This window comes from Lithobates pipiens, unplaced genomic scaffold (assembly GCF_037356315.1).
Source record: "Lithobates pipiens isolate NorthernLeopardFrog02 unplaced genomic scaffold, aLitPip1_a1.2 Scaffold_8, whole genome shotgun sequence".
NCBI lineage: Eukaryota > Metazoa > Chordata > Amphibia > Anura > Ranidae > Lithobates > Lithobates pipiens.
Window position 1 is genome coordinate 65,978,806 of NW_027507903.1, and position 17,051 is coordinate 65,995,856.

The window sequence follows — 17,051 nt, forward strand, 5'->3', positions numbered from 1 at the left end:
CTATAGTAAGTTCTCCTATATTCTATAGTAAACTCTCTATAGTATGTTCTCATATAGTAACCTGTCCTATATAGTCTATAGTGAACTCTCTCTAGTATGGAAGCTGTGGTATAGAAAGGTGGTCTCTTGTAGTCCACAGTAAGGTGGTGTCTTGTAGTCCATAGTAAGGTGGTGTCTTGTAGTCCACAGTAAGGTGGTCTCTTGCAGTCCATAGTAAGGTGGTCTCTTGTAGTGAGCTCCCATAGAGCTCCCCATAGACGGAGAGCACACACAGCCCCCGGACAGCCTCACTCGCTCCTCCAGCCAAGAAGGGCTGAGCCTGATCCTGGGAAGGAGCAGCCGCAGCTCCAGCCTGTGTCTTGTATGATGTATCTGGGCGGGTCACTGGTCCACTAAGCTTTGGATCTGGAGGATTGTCCCTAACGGCCACTTTGTTCTATAAATTGTACATAGCAGCCGTCCTCCCACATAGAAGGAGCATGGCTTGCGCTGAGTCGGGTAACCCTGAGTAGCGCTGCTGTCCGTCTCCTTGGAAGAGAGCGCTCTGGGGGTAGGGCACAGCGACCTTCTGCCTGCGTAATGCCATTTCCCCCTAGATAGTCGCTGGAAGATAGTGTGCCCGAACTTCTCCTAGGCTCACAAGACCTGTGCAGGACCATTGGAAGCCCGCAGATCCAGCAGGAGAAGAAGAAGAAGAAGGGGGATCCAGAGGAAGAGGGGAGAAGAGGGGAGAAGGAGAAGAGGGGAGAAGGAGCTCCTGTAAGCAGGCAGGATGCGGCTGACCAGTGTATTGGGGTTGGCAGTGGGATTTACAGCCTTCCTGTCCTTCAGTGCCAGTCAAGGTGCCGACAAAGATGCCACCGCAGCGGACACGGTGAAGGAAGCCAGAGCCAACCGAGCCAAGAGGAGAGGTGGAGGAGCAGGAGCGGGGCACGACGTGCTGAAAGGGTGACTACTCCTCATTACTACTTCTTCTCTGCTATGTGTCCCTCTAATCACTCAGCTTCATAAGATAACGACTAACTCTACACCCTCTGTCACATCTTTATTCCTGCTTATGGCCCTATTTGGGAAGCTCACACTATCTCTTGGCAAAACCTTTTTATTTATTTTATTTATTTTATTTTTTTTATGGAGAGGAAAAAGATCAAGTTTCTTTATCAAGTCTTTATTGGTGCCTATGTCCCCATTTGGGAGACCTGCCCCTCTATCTCTAGTCAAAACGATTTTTTTCCAGTATTGTCTAGAAGGATTAGACCCTCTATCAGGTTTTATTGGTGCCTATGTCCCCATTGGGGAGATTCACCCCTCTATTTGTACCGTTTTATTGGTGCTTATGTCCCCATTGGGGAGATTCACCCCTCTATTTGTACCGTTTTATTGGTGCTTATGTCCCCATTGGGGAGATTCACCCCTCTATTTGTACCGTTTTATTGGTGCTTATGTCTCCATTGGGGAGATTCACCCCTCTCTATTTGTACCATTCACCATCATTACCTAGAAAGAAAGTGAAGGTGACACACACTATACAACCTCTTCCTGATCTTCCTGATTTGATACAAATTTAAAGTGTATCTCTAGGCAAAATGATTAGTAGTCTTTTTATCATGTTTTTCTTGGTGCCTAGGTCCCCATTGCGGAGACTCGCCCCTCTATCTCTAGTCAGAAGTTTTTATTTTCACTTTTGGCTAGATGGCAAGTTTGCGTTGGCACTATGACCTTGTTGGGAAGACTCGCCCCTCTACCCCTAAGCAAAATTCTTTTTTATTTTTTTAGTTTTTGAAAAGGTTTAGACCCTCCATCAAATCTTTATTGGTGTCTGTATCCCCATTAAGAAAACTTGCCCCTCTGACCCTAGTCAAAATTCATTTTTTTGTTCAGTTTTTGATGGAGTGAAGAATAACTAGACCCTCCATGAATCTTTTATTGGTGCCTATGACCTTTTTGGGAAGAATTAGACCCTCCATCAAGTTTTATTGGTGCCTATGACTTTGTTGGGAAGACTCGCCCCTCTATCCCTAGGCAAAATATATTTTTTTTTCAGTTTTTGATAGAGTGGAGAAGGATTATACCCTTCATCAAATCTTTTTTTTGTAGCCTATATCCCCATTGAGAAAACTCGCCCCTCTGACCCTAGGCAAAATTCCTTTTTTTCAGTTTTTGATGGAATGGAGAAGAATTAAACCCTCCATCAAGTTTTTATTGGTGCCTATGACCCCACTGAGAAGGCTCACCCCTCTCTCCATAGACAACTTGATTTTGATCAGTTTTTGATGGAGTGGCGAAGGATTAGACCCTTCATCAAATCTTTACTGGTGCCTATCTTCCCATTGATAAAACTCACCCCTCTATCCCTAGAAATTTTTTTTTCAGATGTGGATAGAGTGAAGAAAGATTAGATCCTGTGTCAAATTTGTATTGGTGGCTATGTCTCCTTTGGGGAGATTCACCCCTCTCTATTTTATACAGCTGACCATTGTCACTTATGAATAAAGGCAATCATACACTATATAATCTGTTCAATCTCCTTCAGATCTTCCATCATCAACTACATGGTCCAAGGACCTGCCTGATTTAATATAAATTTAAAGCATATTTCTAGTAAAAACTTTTATTTTTCAGTTTTGGATGGAATAGAGAAGAATTAACACTCTGTCAAGTTTTTTTTTAATTTTTTATGCCTATGTCCCTGTTGGGAAGACCTGTCTGTCCCTTTACCTTCAGACAAATCTTTTGGTCAGAATGGAGAAGGATTTGACCCTCTGACAAGTTGTTATTGCTGCCTGTGTCCTTATTGGAGAGACACTCCCCTATATTAGTACTGGTGACCATTATCACTTATGAAGAGCTTTGAAGGTGATTATATGCTATACAACCTGATCATACAATCTGATTTTGGTCTACCGTCTCTTTATAAAGTTTTTATTGGTGCCTGTGTCCCCATTGGGGAGACTTACCCCTCTATCGCTAGTCAAAACGCTTTTTTTTTTTACAGTATGTGGCTACAAAGACAATTGAGTTTTTATTGGTGCCTGTATTCCCACTGGGGAGATTCTTCCTTCTATTTGTACTGCTTTATTGGTCCCTGTATTCCTACTGGGGAGATTCACCCTTCTATTTATACTGTTTTATTGGTCCCTGTATTCCTACTGGGGAGATTCACCCTTCTATTTGTGTCATTGACCATCGTTACCTAGAAAGAAAGTACAGGTGATCATAAACTATACAACCCTATCAACCAATCTCTATTTGGTCTACCACCCATTACATATTACAAGAGCTTTCCTGATTTTATACAAATTTAAAGTGTATCTCTCATTGGGGAGACTCACCCCTCTATCTCTAGTCAACACTTTGTATTTCAGTTTTGGATAGATGGCAGAAGGATGAGACCCTCCATCAACTTTTAATTGGTGCCTATTACCTTGTTGGGAAGACTCGCTCCTCTATCCCTAGGGATTTTTTTTTTCAGTTTATGATAGCGTGGACAAGTATTGGACCCTCCATCAAGTCTTTATTTGTCCTGTGTCCCCACTAAGAAGACTCACTCCTCTGTCCCTAGGCAATTTTATTTTTCAGTTATGAATAGAGTGGTGAAGGATCAGACCCTGTATGAATTTTTTTGCTGGTGCATTGGGGAGATTTGTCCCTCTCTTTATATCATCATCACCTAGAAAGAAAATAAAGGTGACCATACAGTATATAATCTGTACAATCTCCTTCAGATATTCCATCAACTACATGGTGCAAGGGCCTGCCCGATTTAATGCAAATGTAATGCGTATCTCCAATCAAAACGTTTTTTTTTCCAGTTTTGGGTGGAATGGGGACGAATTAGACCCTCTGTCAAGTTTTGTTCTGCCTATGTCCCCATCGGAAAGGCCTGCCCTTCTACCTCTAGGAAAAACATTGGTCAAAATGGAAAAAGAATAAACCCTCTGACAAATTTTTATTGGTGTCTGTGTTCATATTGGGGAGACATGTCCCTCTATTAGTACTGGTGACCCTCATCACCTAGCAAGAGGTGATTATACACTCTACAGCCTGACTGTACAATCTCGTTTTGGTCTACCATCCATTATGTAGGGCAAGACTCTGCCTTATTTGATACAAATTTAAAATGTTTAATTTCAGTTTAATAGGTAAAACTCCTTCTTAGTTCCTATGTGCCCATTGGGGAGACATGCCACCCTTAATCTCTAGGGAATACCTTTTTTTTTACTAGACGGGGGAAGGATTAGACCCCATGTCAAGCTATGTCCTTGATGGGAAGACCTGCCCCTGTACTTCTAAGCAAAATGATTTAAAGTTATTTCAGTTATTGATAGACATTAGTCTTTGTGTCAAGGTTTTATTGGTGCCTATGTCCCCATTAGGATGACTTACCCCGCTACCTCTAGGTGCATTTTCTTTTCCCGTTTTGGATGGAGTGGAGATAGATTGGACCCTCTGTCAAGTTTATTTTGGTGCCTATGTCGCTGCTGGAAGATCCTGCCTCTCTACCCCTTGGTATCCAAAACGTGTGGATATAATGGAGAGGGGATAAACTCTCTGACAAGTTTTTATTGCTGTCTCTGCCCCTATTGGGGAGACTTATCCCTCATACTGGTGACCTTCATCACCTAGAAAGAACATAAAGGTGATCATACACTGATCCTTCAGATCTGCCATCAGCTACGTAGTGCAAGAACCTGCTTGATTTGATACAATTTTAAAGTGTATCTTTAGTCACAACTTATTTATTTATTTTTTTTAAGGAAAAAACTTAAACCCTAAAACTTTCCTTTAAAGTTTTTTTTTATTATCATCTGTGTCCACATTGGGGAGAATCACTAGTGATCATTGTCAGCTAGAAAGCAAGTAAATGTGACCATATACTATGCAATCTGTTCAGCTCTAACATCAATTATGTAGAGTGGGGGCCTGATTTAATACACATTAAAGACTCTATTTACACCTCAGATGGCCATTTTAACTGTGGTTTGAAAGCTTGATTGATTGAGAAGGCCTGGTTTGCAGTCCTCGCTCGAATTCATCCCAATTGTGTTCTATCGGGTTGAGGTCAGGAGTCAGGACTCAAACTTGCTCATCCTTGTCTTTATGGACCTTGCTTTGTGCACTGGTGTGCAGTCATGTTGGAACAGGGAGTGGCCATCCCCAAACTGTTCCTACAATGTTGGGAGCATGAAATTGCCAAAAATGTCTTGGTATGCTGACGCTTTAAGAGTTCCCTTCACTGGAACTAAGGGCCAAGCCCAATCCTTGAAAAACAACCGCCCAACTTAATGATTTGGAGGGATGGCCCAATACCTTTGGCAATATAGTAAGTGAGTTTGGGGTGGAGGAACTTGACTGGCCTACACAGAGCCCTGACCTCACCCCCGATAGTACACCTTTGTGATGAATTAGAGCGGAGTCTGCAAGCAAGGCCTTTTCGTCTAACATCAGTGCCTGACCTCAGCAGGCATGTACTGGCCATCGGGACTACAGGGAGTTTCCCGGTGGGCCGATGGCTCAGTGGGCAACTCTGATGTAAGGGGGGCTGGTGATGGGGCACTCTGATGTAAGGGGGCTGCTGATGCGACACTCTGATGTAAGGGGGCTGCTGATGGGACACTCTGATGTAAGGGGGCTGCTGATGGGACACTCTGATGTAAGGGGGCTGCTGATGGGACACTCTGATGTAAGGGGGCTGCTGATGGGACACTCTGATGTAAGGGGGCTGCTGATGGGACACTCTGATGTAAGGGGGCTGCTGATGGGACACTCTGATGTAAGGGGGTGCTGATGGGACACTCTGATGTAAGGGGGTGCTAATGGGACACTCTGATGTAAGGGGGCGCTGATGGGACACTCTGATGTAAGGGGGCGCTGATGGGACACTCTGATGTAAGGGGGTGCTGATGGGACACTCTGATGTAAGGGGGTGCTGATGGGACACTCTGATGTAAGGGGGTGCTGATGGGACACTCTGTTGTATGGGGGCTGGTGATGGGACACTCTGATGTAAGGGGGTGCTGATGGGACACTCTGATGTAAGGGGGCTGCTCATGGGACACTCTGAAGTAAGGGGGCTGCTCATGGGACACTCTGATGTAAGGGGGCTGGTGATGGGACACTCTGATGTAAGGGGGCTGGTGATGGGACACTCTGATGTAAGAGGGCTGGTGATGGGACACTCTGATGTAAGAGGGCTGGTGATGGGACACTCTGATGTAAGGGGGCTGCTCATGGGACACTCTGATGTAAGGGGGCTGCTCATGGGACACTCTGTTGTAAAGGGGAAGGTGATGGGACACTCTGATGTAAGGGAGTGCTGATGGGACACGCAAAATGTAAGTGGGCGGGTCTGGATGAAGTCCAGGGCCACATTTCTGTCCCAGTCCAGCCCTGGACCTCAGTAATGCGCTTCAGGAAAAATGGTTAAATACACTCCTAAACCTTGTGAACACCCTTCCCAGAAGAGTTGAAGGTGTTGTAGCTGCAAAGGGTGGGCCAACTCAATATTGAACCCTACGGACTAAGACTGGGATGCCATTAAAGTTCATGTGTGTATAAATGCAGGCGTCCCAATACTTTTAGCAACATAGTGTATGTAAGTTCAGGCATTTTTGTATTCGGAGAAGAGAGCAGAGAAAAATAGTTGTTTAGGTGAAAAGACATGCAAAAACGCTTGTGTCCAGCTTTTACCGATGCTTCCATTAAACTCTATGAAGCCAACAATGTGTGACACAGCTCCAAAAAAGCTCATGTTCCTTCTTCACACTTCAATCTTCAAGTGACATAGAGATGTGGCCATCCAAAACAGAAAATAATGGGATTCCTGATGTTCAGAGTTGTCATGCAAAATGCTCAGGTGTGAATGGGGGCTACTGGACTATTTAGGTCTGTCCTCTAATTAGACAGTCTTATCCAGATTTTAAATTGTATGGCCAGTTTAAGGCAAAAGCCAAAGTGTTGGGGCTCTTTATTACCAGGAGTGTTGGGACTGCACTGGGAAGTCCTGTCCATTGCAGTATCACTAGCGGGGACATATCACAATGGAAACATGGAAAGAGTTTGAAAGCTGGCCATACACAGCTTGAATTGTAGCTGATTCCCAAACTCAAGTCATGGGTGATCCTGCATATGCCACCCGGCTTGAGAAAATTGAAGGAGCCAGGTGGAAATAAAACGTCTAAACAGTGACTCTAGCCAATCAGCTGCAGTCATTTTTCGGGGTATTCTGGCAGCTGTGGATGCTGGCTGTCAGAATGAAATAGCCAAAGTGGGAGATTCATCCATCCACACTATTTAGCAAGGATGGGGAAATGAGTGGATCTCTCTCCTTCAGCCCGTTGAGAGTTGAACAAGAGAAATCTTTACATGCATGTCAAGCTTAACTCTTCATCAACCTATATAGAACTGATAGAAAAATAAAGTTTTGATATACGAACTGGTTGTACTTTTCTGAAAGCAGCCAGACTAAACAATTTTTCAAAGAATCCTTTTCCCCTGCGTTTCCTTACCCGGGACCCAAAGGAAATTATTCATTGATCTCTAATGATACTTTGAAATGACCCCTTCCTGCAAAAATTAGAATTTTCTTTGCTAGTAAATCTGTTGCCTGTATGGGATGGCCATGGCAGCGTCATTTAAGCTGGATATACACGTAGTGGATTTCTGCTGGTTCTTGATTAACTTTACGATCCCACAGTGTCCTCACATCCAGTGCAGGGCTATGGGCTCTGCATTGTACTTGATGAAAGTAGAGGACCTACGACCAATGGCCTATAGGTGAGAAGGGTTTGCACAGATCCTATATTCTAGAGGTCCTATATTCTAGAGGGAGCTTATGGGAACAGAGGATCAGGTTATTAAAACTGATTTTTGCAGCCCTTAGAATCAAATGAGCACTTAACCCTTGCAGTGCAAGGGGGATTATTTCCATTCCTCTGGAGTTCAGCTATAACCTTTTCACTGCCAGAGCCATTTTTCTGCACACATGTTGAAAAAAACAGTTTAACCCTCAAGATGATGTAAAACCCGCAAAAAATGATATATTTTCTGAAAGCGGACACAACATTTTTTACGTCATGCGATATTACTACAAAGGTCTATGGAACGCAAACATTTTAGTGAAAAACACGCTAAAATGAATTTTAGGGCAAACAAACGCAGAAAAATTACCCACATTTTTGGTAAAATATAAAAGTCGAGGTTGGGCTGAGTAAATAGATACCTAATATGCCCAACCTTAAGGCTACTTTCACACATGGGCATTGGGGGTGTCGACGGTAAAGAGTTGCTATTTTTAGCGGCGCTTTACCGTCATTTTAGCAGCGCTATTCGGCCAATAGTGTGGTGCTTTTAACCCCCACTAGTGACCAAAAAATGGTTAAAACTGCTCCCGCAAAGTGCTGCTGCAATGTGTATTGCAATCGGCAATTTCACATGTAGGCACCCCTGATGCCTGCATTTATGTTAGTATATGCCTACATGTGAAGGTGAGGGGCCTCCAATTTTTTTTTTATGTGCGTGAGTCGTGCTGCACTTTTTGAATGGTCCCGCAGCTTTGTGGGACCCGTGATGTGTCACAGAAGGTTGCAGGCAAAGAGAGGGAGGCCAAATTTGTGCTGATGTGGGATTGGTACCTATCAAAACTAGGTACCTGTCCCCCCACCCCCCAAAAAAAATAATGTATGGGGGGGGGGGGACATGTACCTAGTTTTGCCTCCCTCTCTTTGCCTGCAACCTTCTGGGACACATCACAAGTCCCACAAAGCTATGGGACCATTCAAAAAGCGCAGCACGGCTCACGCATGCGTAGTGGGTACAAGGAGTCACAGCCAGAAGCGGAACTTCCCCATTTGGATGAAGTTCCGCTTTAAGGAGCATTGGCTCCCCGTCTCCTGAGATATGTCCGGCCCCGGTGATTGGAAAAGATCATTGTGTGATTTAGCTGTGCTCATGAAGTGATGCCACCAGGCATAGTCTTGTAAGCTTGCCATTACTTAGCGTGCCAGCTCCAGACAAGATCATTGTCATTTTCCAGATGAGAGCTACTTAGGAGCTTTTAAACAGATGCAAATGTTAAGATTTGCAGCCTTTAATCACTGGGGTGGTTCCTATCTTATACAAACTCTGTGATTTATGTGCTGAATTATGTGGCCTGCAGAGAAGGGTGGAGAGGACCCTGACATCATGGGTGGACTATGTTCTTGCTCATTTCTATGGTCTTGTGGGACACTCAGGGCAGGTTTTATTCTGCAGGGCTGTGGTTCTTCTGGTAAAGATATTGAGGTCTGTCTATTAAAAAACTATTTTCTATGAAGCCACTTCTATTAGTTTAGTAAATATTGAACAATCTATCATACCAGTTTACTAATGCTTTTGCCCCCCTTTACACGAGCGATCCAATCAGGTTTTCCAGTTTTACAGGCGGACCTGATCGAAGCTCCATGCAAGTCTATGGACAGGCGGCTGCAAACAGACGTGTGTCCTTTTACATCTATTTACCTCCGAGTCTATCCAGGCCTGGGAAAAAAAAAAGAAAAAGAAAAAAATTGCATCCTTTTCCATTGTGTTTGACCTTGAATAAACGTGACATCTGTCCCGTTCTGCTCCAGTTTAACAAGGATTCCCAATTTATTTCACAGATCCCCCGCTGAGCAAACAGGACGGCACCCATGTGAAAGGGGCCTTTTATATTTCATGTACAGAGACACTTTCTATGTTATATCAGCAATCCTGGTTCCTCGTAATTTAATAAATAAGGAGTAGCTAGGAAGAGCGTGTCTCTAGGTACCACATCTCAGTATTTCCAGTGACTACATCAGTGAAATCATTTTAAAAGACTTTAGTCCAAAAAAGTCCAGAAGGGCACATATGTATTTAGTAGTGCTCAGGAGCTCGTTCACATGGGCAGCAGCTCTTGCCGCCCCTCTGAAAACTGATCTGCGGTGGATCACTTTTCAGAGAGCGGTAGAGCAACAGTTGGCAGGCATTACAGAGGTATCACTGCCACCTTCCAAATGCCCATGGTATTTTTTTACAGCGGAGTAGGGATTTTAAATGCAAAATACCATACTGCAACCACAAGCCAAGTGTTTGGCTTGCAGTTGTGATTCAGCTTTATTCACTTGTATGCAACAGTGGGTAATATTTTGCTGTGACAAAAAGATTTGAGGCTGCAGGATGTGCACAACCCCAAGTGGCTGCATGATGGGTGGGTAGTTGGTGAAGCTCAGCCACCTGTATAACATTGTTGGCTGATGTCACAGAGCCGGTCCAGGCTTGGGAAAGATCCCTGACTTTACAGTCAGGATCCACTCAGAAGTCTGGACCAGCAACTGGCTCAGCCTTTGAGAACTTGAGCCAGCTGCTTCTACCCTCTGCACAGCCCAGCCCTCCAGTGAGCGCTGGATGGGTGGAGCAGAGAGCCAGTGACTGACAGTCATGGCTCTCTGCAGCCTTAGGGCTGAGAGCTGAGCGTTCAATGCTGTTTGATCGCTCACTTCTCAGTCTGGAGCCGGCGGGGACAGATGCAGCATCGGACCGATGCTGCATCCACCTAAGTTAATATATATATATATATATATATATATATATATATATATATATATATATATATATATATATATATATAAAAAATTTTCAGGAATCCCGTACGTCTCTATTAATGGAGAAATCAAATGAGTAACATTGATTCCAAAGCCAAAACTTAACTGCACCAAGAAAGAATGAACAGCTAACAGCACTAACAAATCTCATTGTCACCTTTACAGTCATCTTTTGAAAAGGCCTTCCACTTTTCTGCCCAAAGCAATAAATAATAATAAATGCATCCACATTGATCAAAAGATGTGCATTTTTTTTTTTTATTGAAGCCTGCAGTCTATTCCCCAAGCCCCTAGTTAGTTCCAAGGTATGGACCTTTAGTTTCGGGGCTGGAATAAGTATCAATAGACTACAAGTGCAATAACACCAACACACTCATGCTATATTAAGACTGACGTTTCCCCTCTGCCACGGATCTCTGTAAATTAATGATGTGGCGTGCAAACTGAGACATGCACCACTCCGCCAATTTACATTTTTTTTCAGGAGTCTGCAGTGAGAGGAACTCCAGGTTCAAGAAGAGGGAAAAGGGCAGTTTGGGGGTGGGGTGCTCCAGACTGTGATCATGTTTCGTTATACAGTCTAAATATGGGTGTAACATGAAAAATGGTCAGAAAAGTGGACTGTGCATTTAAGGATTCATGTGAGCAAAGACACCATAAACTTTAGATCAGGGTTTCTCAACTAGGGTTCCTCTAGAGCAGTGGTCTCCAAACTGTGGCCCTTGGCTTGCTTTTACTTGGCCCTTGGGGCTATATACCCCCCACTGTCAGCAACAGTGGGGCATAGCTCTTGCCACTGACACTGACAATGGGGTACAAGTTTTATGAGACCAACGATGGGGCACTTTTCTCCCATTCCTACTAATGATGGGGCACTATTCCTGCCACTGATACCAATGATGGAGTACTATTCTCCCATTGCTACCAATGATGGGGCATTATTTTCCCATTCCTACCAATGATGGGGCACTAATCCTCCCACTGACACCAATAATGGGGCTCTATTCCGCTCATTAATACCAATGATGGGGCCCTATTCCTCCCACTGAACAAAAATATTACAGCGCACACATGCAAAACTAGCATTTACATCCAGCAAGGCTTTTTAAAAACACCTAGACATTTTCAAAAAACATTATCAAAAAAATATGGGGATTTGGTCACACCATATTGCTATATGGTGCTTAAACCCACTTACTGTGACAAAGTACCCCATGATTAGTGGGTCCTACACTATCCATAGATTGGGAGATCCTGCTTCTCTGAACCATGGGAGCTATACTCCTCTATACTCTTCCACCATGACACAGGTGGTCACTAATGAGAGGTACTTACTGAGGGAGTGGGGTGCTCCACCCAAAAGGATTTGGTCAGAATCCATACAATAGACAAACAAGATATTTGGGGGGGGGGCACACCCTAAAAAATGCATAAAGATGGTGCTGCCATAAGACCATACAACAGAACAAAAATATTACAGCGCACACATGCAAAACTAACATTTACCTCCAGTAAGGCTTTTTAAACACACCTAGACATTTTCAAAAATCATTATCAAAAATCTTGTTTGTCTATTGTATGGATTCTGACCAAATCCTTTTGGGTGGAGCACCCCACTCCCTCAGTAAGTACCTCTCATTAGTGACCACCTGTGTCATGGTGGAGACCTCATGTTCTCCCATATAGAGCAGTGTATTGCTCCCATGGTTCAGAGAAGCAGGATCTCCTAATCTATGGATAGTGTAGGACTCACTAATCATGGGGTACTTTGTCACAGTAAGTGGGCTTAAGCACCATATAGAAATATGGTGTGACCAAATCCCCATATTTTTTTGATAATGTTTTTTGAAAATGTCTAGGTGTTTTTAAAAAGCCTTGCTGGAGGTAAATGTTAGTTTTGCATGTGTGCGCTGTAATATTTTTGTTCTGTTGTATGGTCTCTTATGGCAGCACCATCTTTATGCATTTTTTTTGGGTGTGCCCCCCAAATATCTTGTTTGTCTATTCCTCCCACTGACACCAATGATGGGGCCCTATTCCTCTCCTGACACCAATGATGGGGCAGTATTCCTGCCACTGATATCAATGATGGGGCACTGTTATTTCCAATGACACCAATGATGGGGCACTATTATTTCCAGTGACACCAATGATGAGGCACTATTATTTCCAATGACACCAGTGATGGGACACATTTATTTTCCAATGACACCAACGATGGGGCACTATTTCTCCCACTGACACCAATGACAGGGCTCTTACTACCCGTAATATAAATTAGGCAGGGCATTGTTCACTCCCACTGATGCCAGGACATTTTCTTCTCCCACTGGCCACAATCTGGCCCCCTAAAGTTTGAAGGACAGTAAACTGGCCCTTAAGTTAAGAGCCTGGCTGATTAAAAAAAAACCCCAACAGATTCCCCCATCCACACATTCGAAGTGGATGAAGAAATCCTTGCTCCTGTGTCATTGTATTCTGACAGCAAGAATTCGTCACTACAGTATCTCACAAAAGTGAGTACACCCCTCACATTTTTGTAAATATTTTATTGTACCTTTTCGTGTGACAACACTGAACAAATGACAATTTGCTACAATGTAAAGTAGTGAGTGTACAGCTTGTATAACAGTGTACATTTGCTGTCCCTGCAAAATAACTCAACACACAACCATTAATGTCTAAACCGCTGGCAAAAAATGTGAGTACACCCCTAAGTAAAAATGTCCAAATTGAGCCCAAAGTGTCAATATTTTGTGTGGCCATCATTATTTTCCAGTGCTGCCTTGACCCTCTTGGGCATGGAGTTCACAGGTTGCCACTGGAGTCCTCCAACACTCCTCCATGATGTCATCACGGAGCTGGTGGATGTTAGAGACCTTGCACTCCTCCACCTTCCATTTGAGGATGCCCCACAGATGCTCAACAGGGTTTAGGTCTGGAGACATGCTCGGCCAGTCCATCCCCTTTACCCTCAGCTTCTTTAGCAAGGCAGTTGTCGTTTTTGAGGTGTGCTTGGGGTCGTTATCATGTTGGAATACTGCCCTGCAGCCCAGTCTCTGAAGGCAGGGGATTTTGCTCTGCTTCAGTATGTCACAGTACATGTGGCTCCCCAGTGCCGGCAGCATTCATGCAGCCCCAGACCATGACACTCCCACCACCATGCTTGACTGCAGGCAAGACACACTTGTCTTTGTACTCCTCACCTGGTTGCCGCCACACATGCTTGAAACCATCTGAACATGGTTTCAGTAATCCATGTCCTTAGTCTGCTTGTCTTAGTCTTCAGCAAACTGTTTGCGGGCTGTCTTGTGCATCATTTTTAGAAGAGGCTTCCTTCTGGGACGACAGCTGTGCAGACCAATTTGATGCATTTTGCGGTGTTTGGTCTGAGCACTGACAGGCTGACCCCCCACAACTTCAACCTCTGCAGCAATGCTGGCAGCACTCATACATCTATTTCCCAAAAACAACTTCTGGATATGACGCTGAGCACGTGTACTCGACTTTTTTGGTCGACCGTGGTGAGGCCTGTTCTGAGGGGAACCTGTCCTGTTAAACTGCTGTATGGTCTTGGCCACTGTGCTACAGCTCAGTTTCAGGGTCTTGGCAATCTTCTTATAGCCTAGGCCAGGGGTCTCCAAACTATGGCCCTCCAGTTGTTCAGGAACAACAACTCCCATCTTGCTTAGTCACATATGTGAATGTAAGAGTTTTACAAGGCCTCATGGGACGTGTAGTTCCGCAACAGCTGGAGAGCCATTGTTTGGAGATCCCTGGCCTAGGCCATCTTTATGTAGAGCAACTCAGAGAGTTCTTTGCCATGAGGTGCCATATTGAACTTACAGTGGCCAGTATGAGAGAGTGAGAGCAATAACACCACATTTAACACACCTTCTCCGCATTCACACCTGAGACCCTGTAACACTAACGAAACACATGACATCGGGGAGGGAAAATGGCTAACTGTGCCCAATTTGGACATTTTCACTTAGGGGTTTACTCACTTTTCTTGCCAGCAGGTTAGACATTAATGGCTGTGTGTTGAGTTATTTTGAGGGGGACAGCAAATTTACACTGTTATACAAGCTGTACACTCACTACTTTACATTGTAGCAAAGTGTCATTTCTTCAGTGTTGTCAGATGAAAAGATATAATAAAATATTCACAAAAATGTGAGGGGTGTACTCACTTTTGTGAGATATTGTAAGTTGAGTCCTCTCTATTGGGAATAGCCAATAGATAGTTTAGCAGGGACCGGTCAAATTTAATCTATCTAAAGCCTTTTAGCCCTTAGAAATAGAAAGCCTGTGTGTAAGTAGATAGATTTCATTTATTTGTAGCTTTGTATTTATTAATAAATCATTAAATATATTTTTTTAAATTCATGCAGTGTTTCAATGTGATCTAGTATCAGCCTCTTGCAGCCTCTTGCAGTCCCTGTACAGCAGGGCCGGAGTATGAGAGGAAGAAGCACCTTTTGGGGGGAAGGGGGGGTGGGTACCTTTTTTTTGAAAGGTACCGTCACCCACTTCCAAGAAACTGCGCTGTGGCAAACCTTGGCCCACCTCCTCTTTCCTCTGCCGCCAGGCCAGTTTGAAAGTGAAGTGCAATTTGCGCATGCGCAGTAGGGAACCGGTTGTGAAACCAAAAGGCTTCACTGCCGGTTTCCCTTACCACGAATGGCAGCAGCAGCACCCGAGAGCCGATTGGAAATTCGGCTGGGGTGCCGACATTGTGGGATCAATGGACGGGTAAGTGTCCTTATATTAAATGTCCTTATGTCCTTATATTAAATATCAGTAGCTACAGTATTTGTAGCTGTTGCCTTTTATATTTTTGATGGGGTGGAACTCCTCTTTAACTTATAAGTTTGTACAGCAGGGTTTCTCAACTAGAGGTTTCTAGGGGTTCCTTAAGCAATGAGCGATTTCTGTCTTTAAGATAAGTTACCACTGACACCATTTATGTTTTTAGCTATCTGTAAGGGGGTAATTATTTCCAATAACTACAAGTTAAAGGAACATTTTAACTACTGACCATCACACTAATATATCATGAGTTGTAGCTTTAGCCATTTTTAGTAGGCATTTTCTGATACCAGAAAGTTATTTCAAGTGTTCCCCTGTGTTAAATGGGTGAGAAAGGCTGCTCTATAAGCTTGCAACAGGTCCATTGTGCTCTTTGGAAATGTAATTTTGCTTAATACCATAATGGCCATTCTCCAACAGCTGGCTAAGGTCCTGTACACACAGAGGGGTTGATTTACTAAAACTGGAGTGTGCAAAATCTGGAGCACCTCTACATAGAAACCAATCAGCTTCCAGTTATTTTCTCAAAGCTTAATTGAACAAGCTGAATTTAAAAGCTGATTGGCTACCATTCACAGCTGCACCAAATTTTGCACTCCAGTTTTAGCAAATCAACCCCAGTTCTGCATTATTTGTACAGCCCCATGGCAACAAGCAACATTTCTAAAATTGTGACGTGAATGTAAAGCCAAAACTATTTTTTTAGTTTTGGATAAAATGTAGAAGTGATAGAACCTCTGTTTTTTTGTTTTATTGCTGTCTGTGATGCCTCTAGGAGGTTCACCCTGAAAGACTTGCGTCCAGTTGGAAAAGTGAAGGGAAACCCTATTTTTTTTCACCAGGACAGAAGGTGAGATGGAATCTGGCAATGAGGAAACATGTAGTCAACTGTCCAAAGCTGGCCATACACTGTAATACCCTTTACACACGGTCGGTCATTTTGACGACAAAATCCGTCGGATGGATTTTGGCCCAAACTTGATTTGCATACACACGGTCGCACAAATTTGTCGGAAAATCCAATCCTTCAGTACGAGGTGACGTACAACACGTACAACGGGACTATACAGAGGACAGTAGCCAATAGCCTTTGTATCATAATTTATTCTGAGCATGCATGGCACTTTATCCGTCGGAATTGTCTACATGCGATCAGAATTTAAACAATCTGATTTTGTTGTCGGAAAAATTTAGATCCTGCTCTCAAACTTTGTGTGTCGCAAATTCCGACGGAAAAAGTCTGATGGAACCCACACACGATCGGATTTTCCGTCCACACGATCCGATAGCACATTTTCCGTCAGAAAGTCTGGCATTCATTTTCTCTCGCTGAGCCCCATGAGCTGAAATAGAGAAACCTGTTGATTGACCTATCAATGCAAAACAGTGTAGATGGAGGAATCACCCCTGCCAGCTATTACATTCAGACAGCCACACAACCTGCTGCTGTTAGAAAACCCTAACATTGTCTGTAACTGATTGGATGCAACCACTGTTTGGCTGCCATTTTTCTGTACGGCTCCTTTGATTTCCAGATTGAAGTATGTTGTGCGGGAGGGTGCTGTGGGGGTCACCCATGGTTTGAATTTCATCTGGTTCTTTAGGAACTGCCCAAAACTCACTGCCAGCTTTTGAGGA

General features: G+C 43.8%; 1 protein-coding gene across 1 annotated transcript in view; it reads left to right on the forward strand.

The window, feature by feature from the left end:
* The first annotated feature begins 323 nt into the window (after window positions 1–323).
* The window catches only part of FBN1 (fibrillin 1), a 353,319-nt gene continuing 336,591 nt past the window's right edge, over window positions 324–17,051 (forward strand). The window contains exon 1 of the mRNA XM_077471569.1: window positions 324–948. Within this exon, the coding sequence (XP_077327695.1) occupies window positions 773–948 (176 nt within the window). The 5' untranslated portion in view covers window positions 324–772. The remainder of the gene's footprint in view (window positions 949–17,051) is intronic.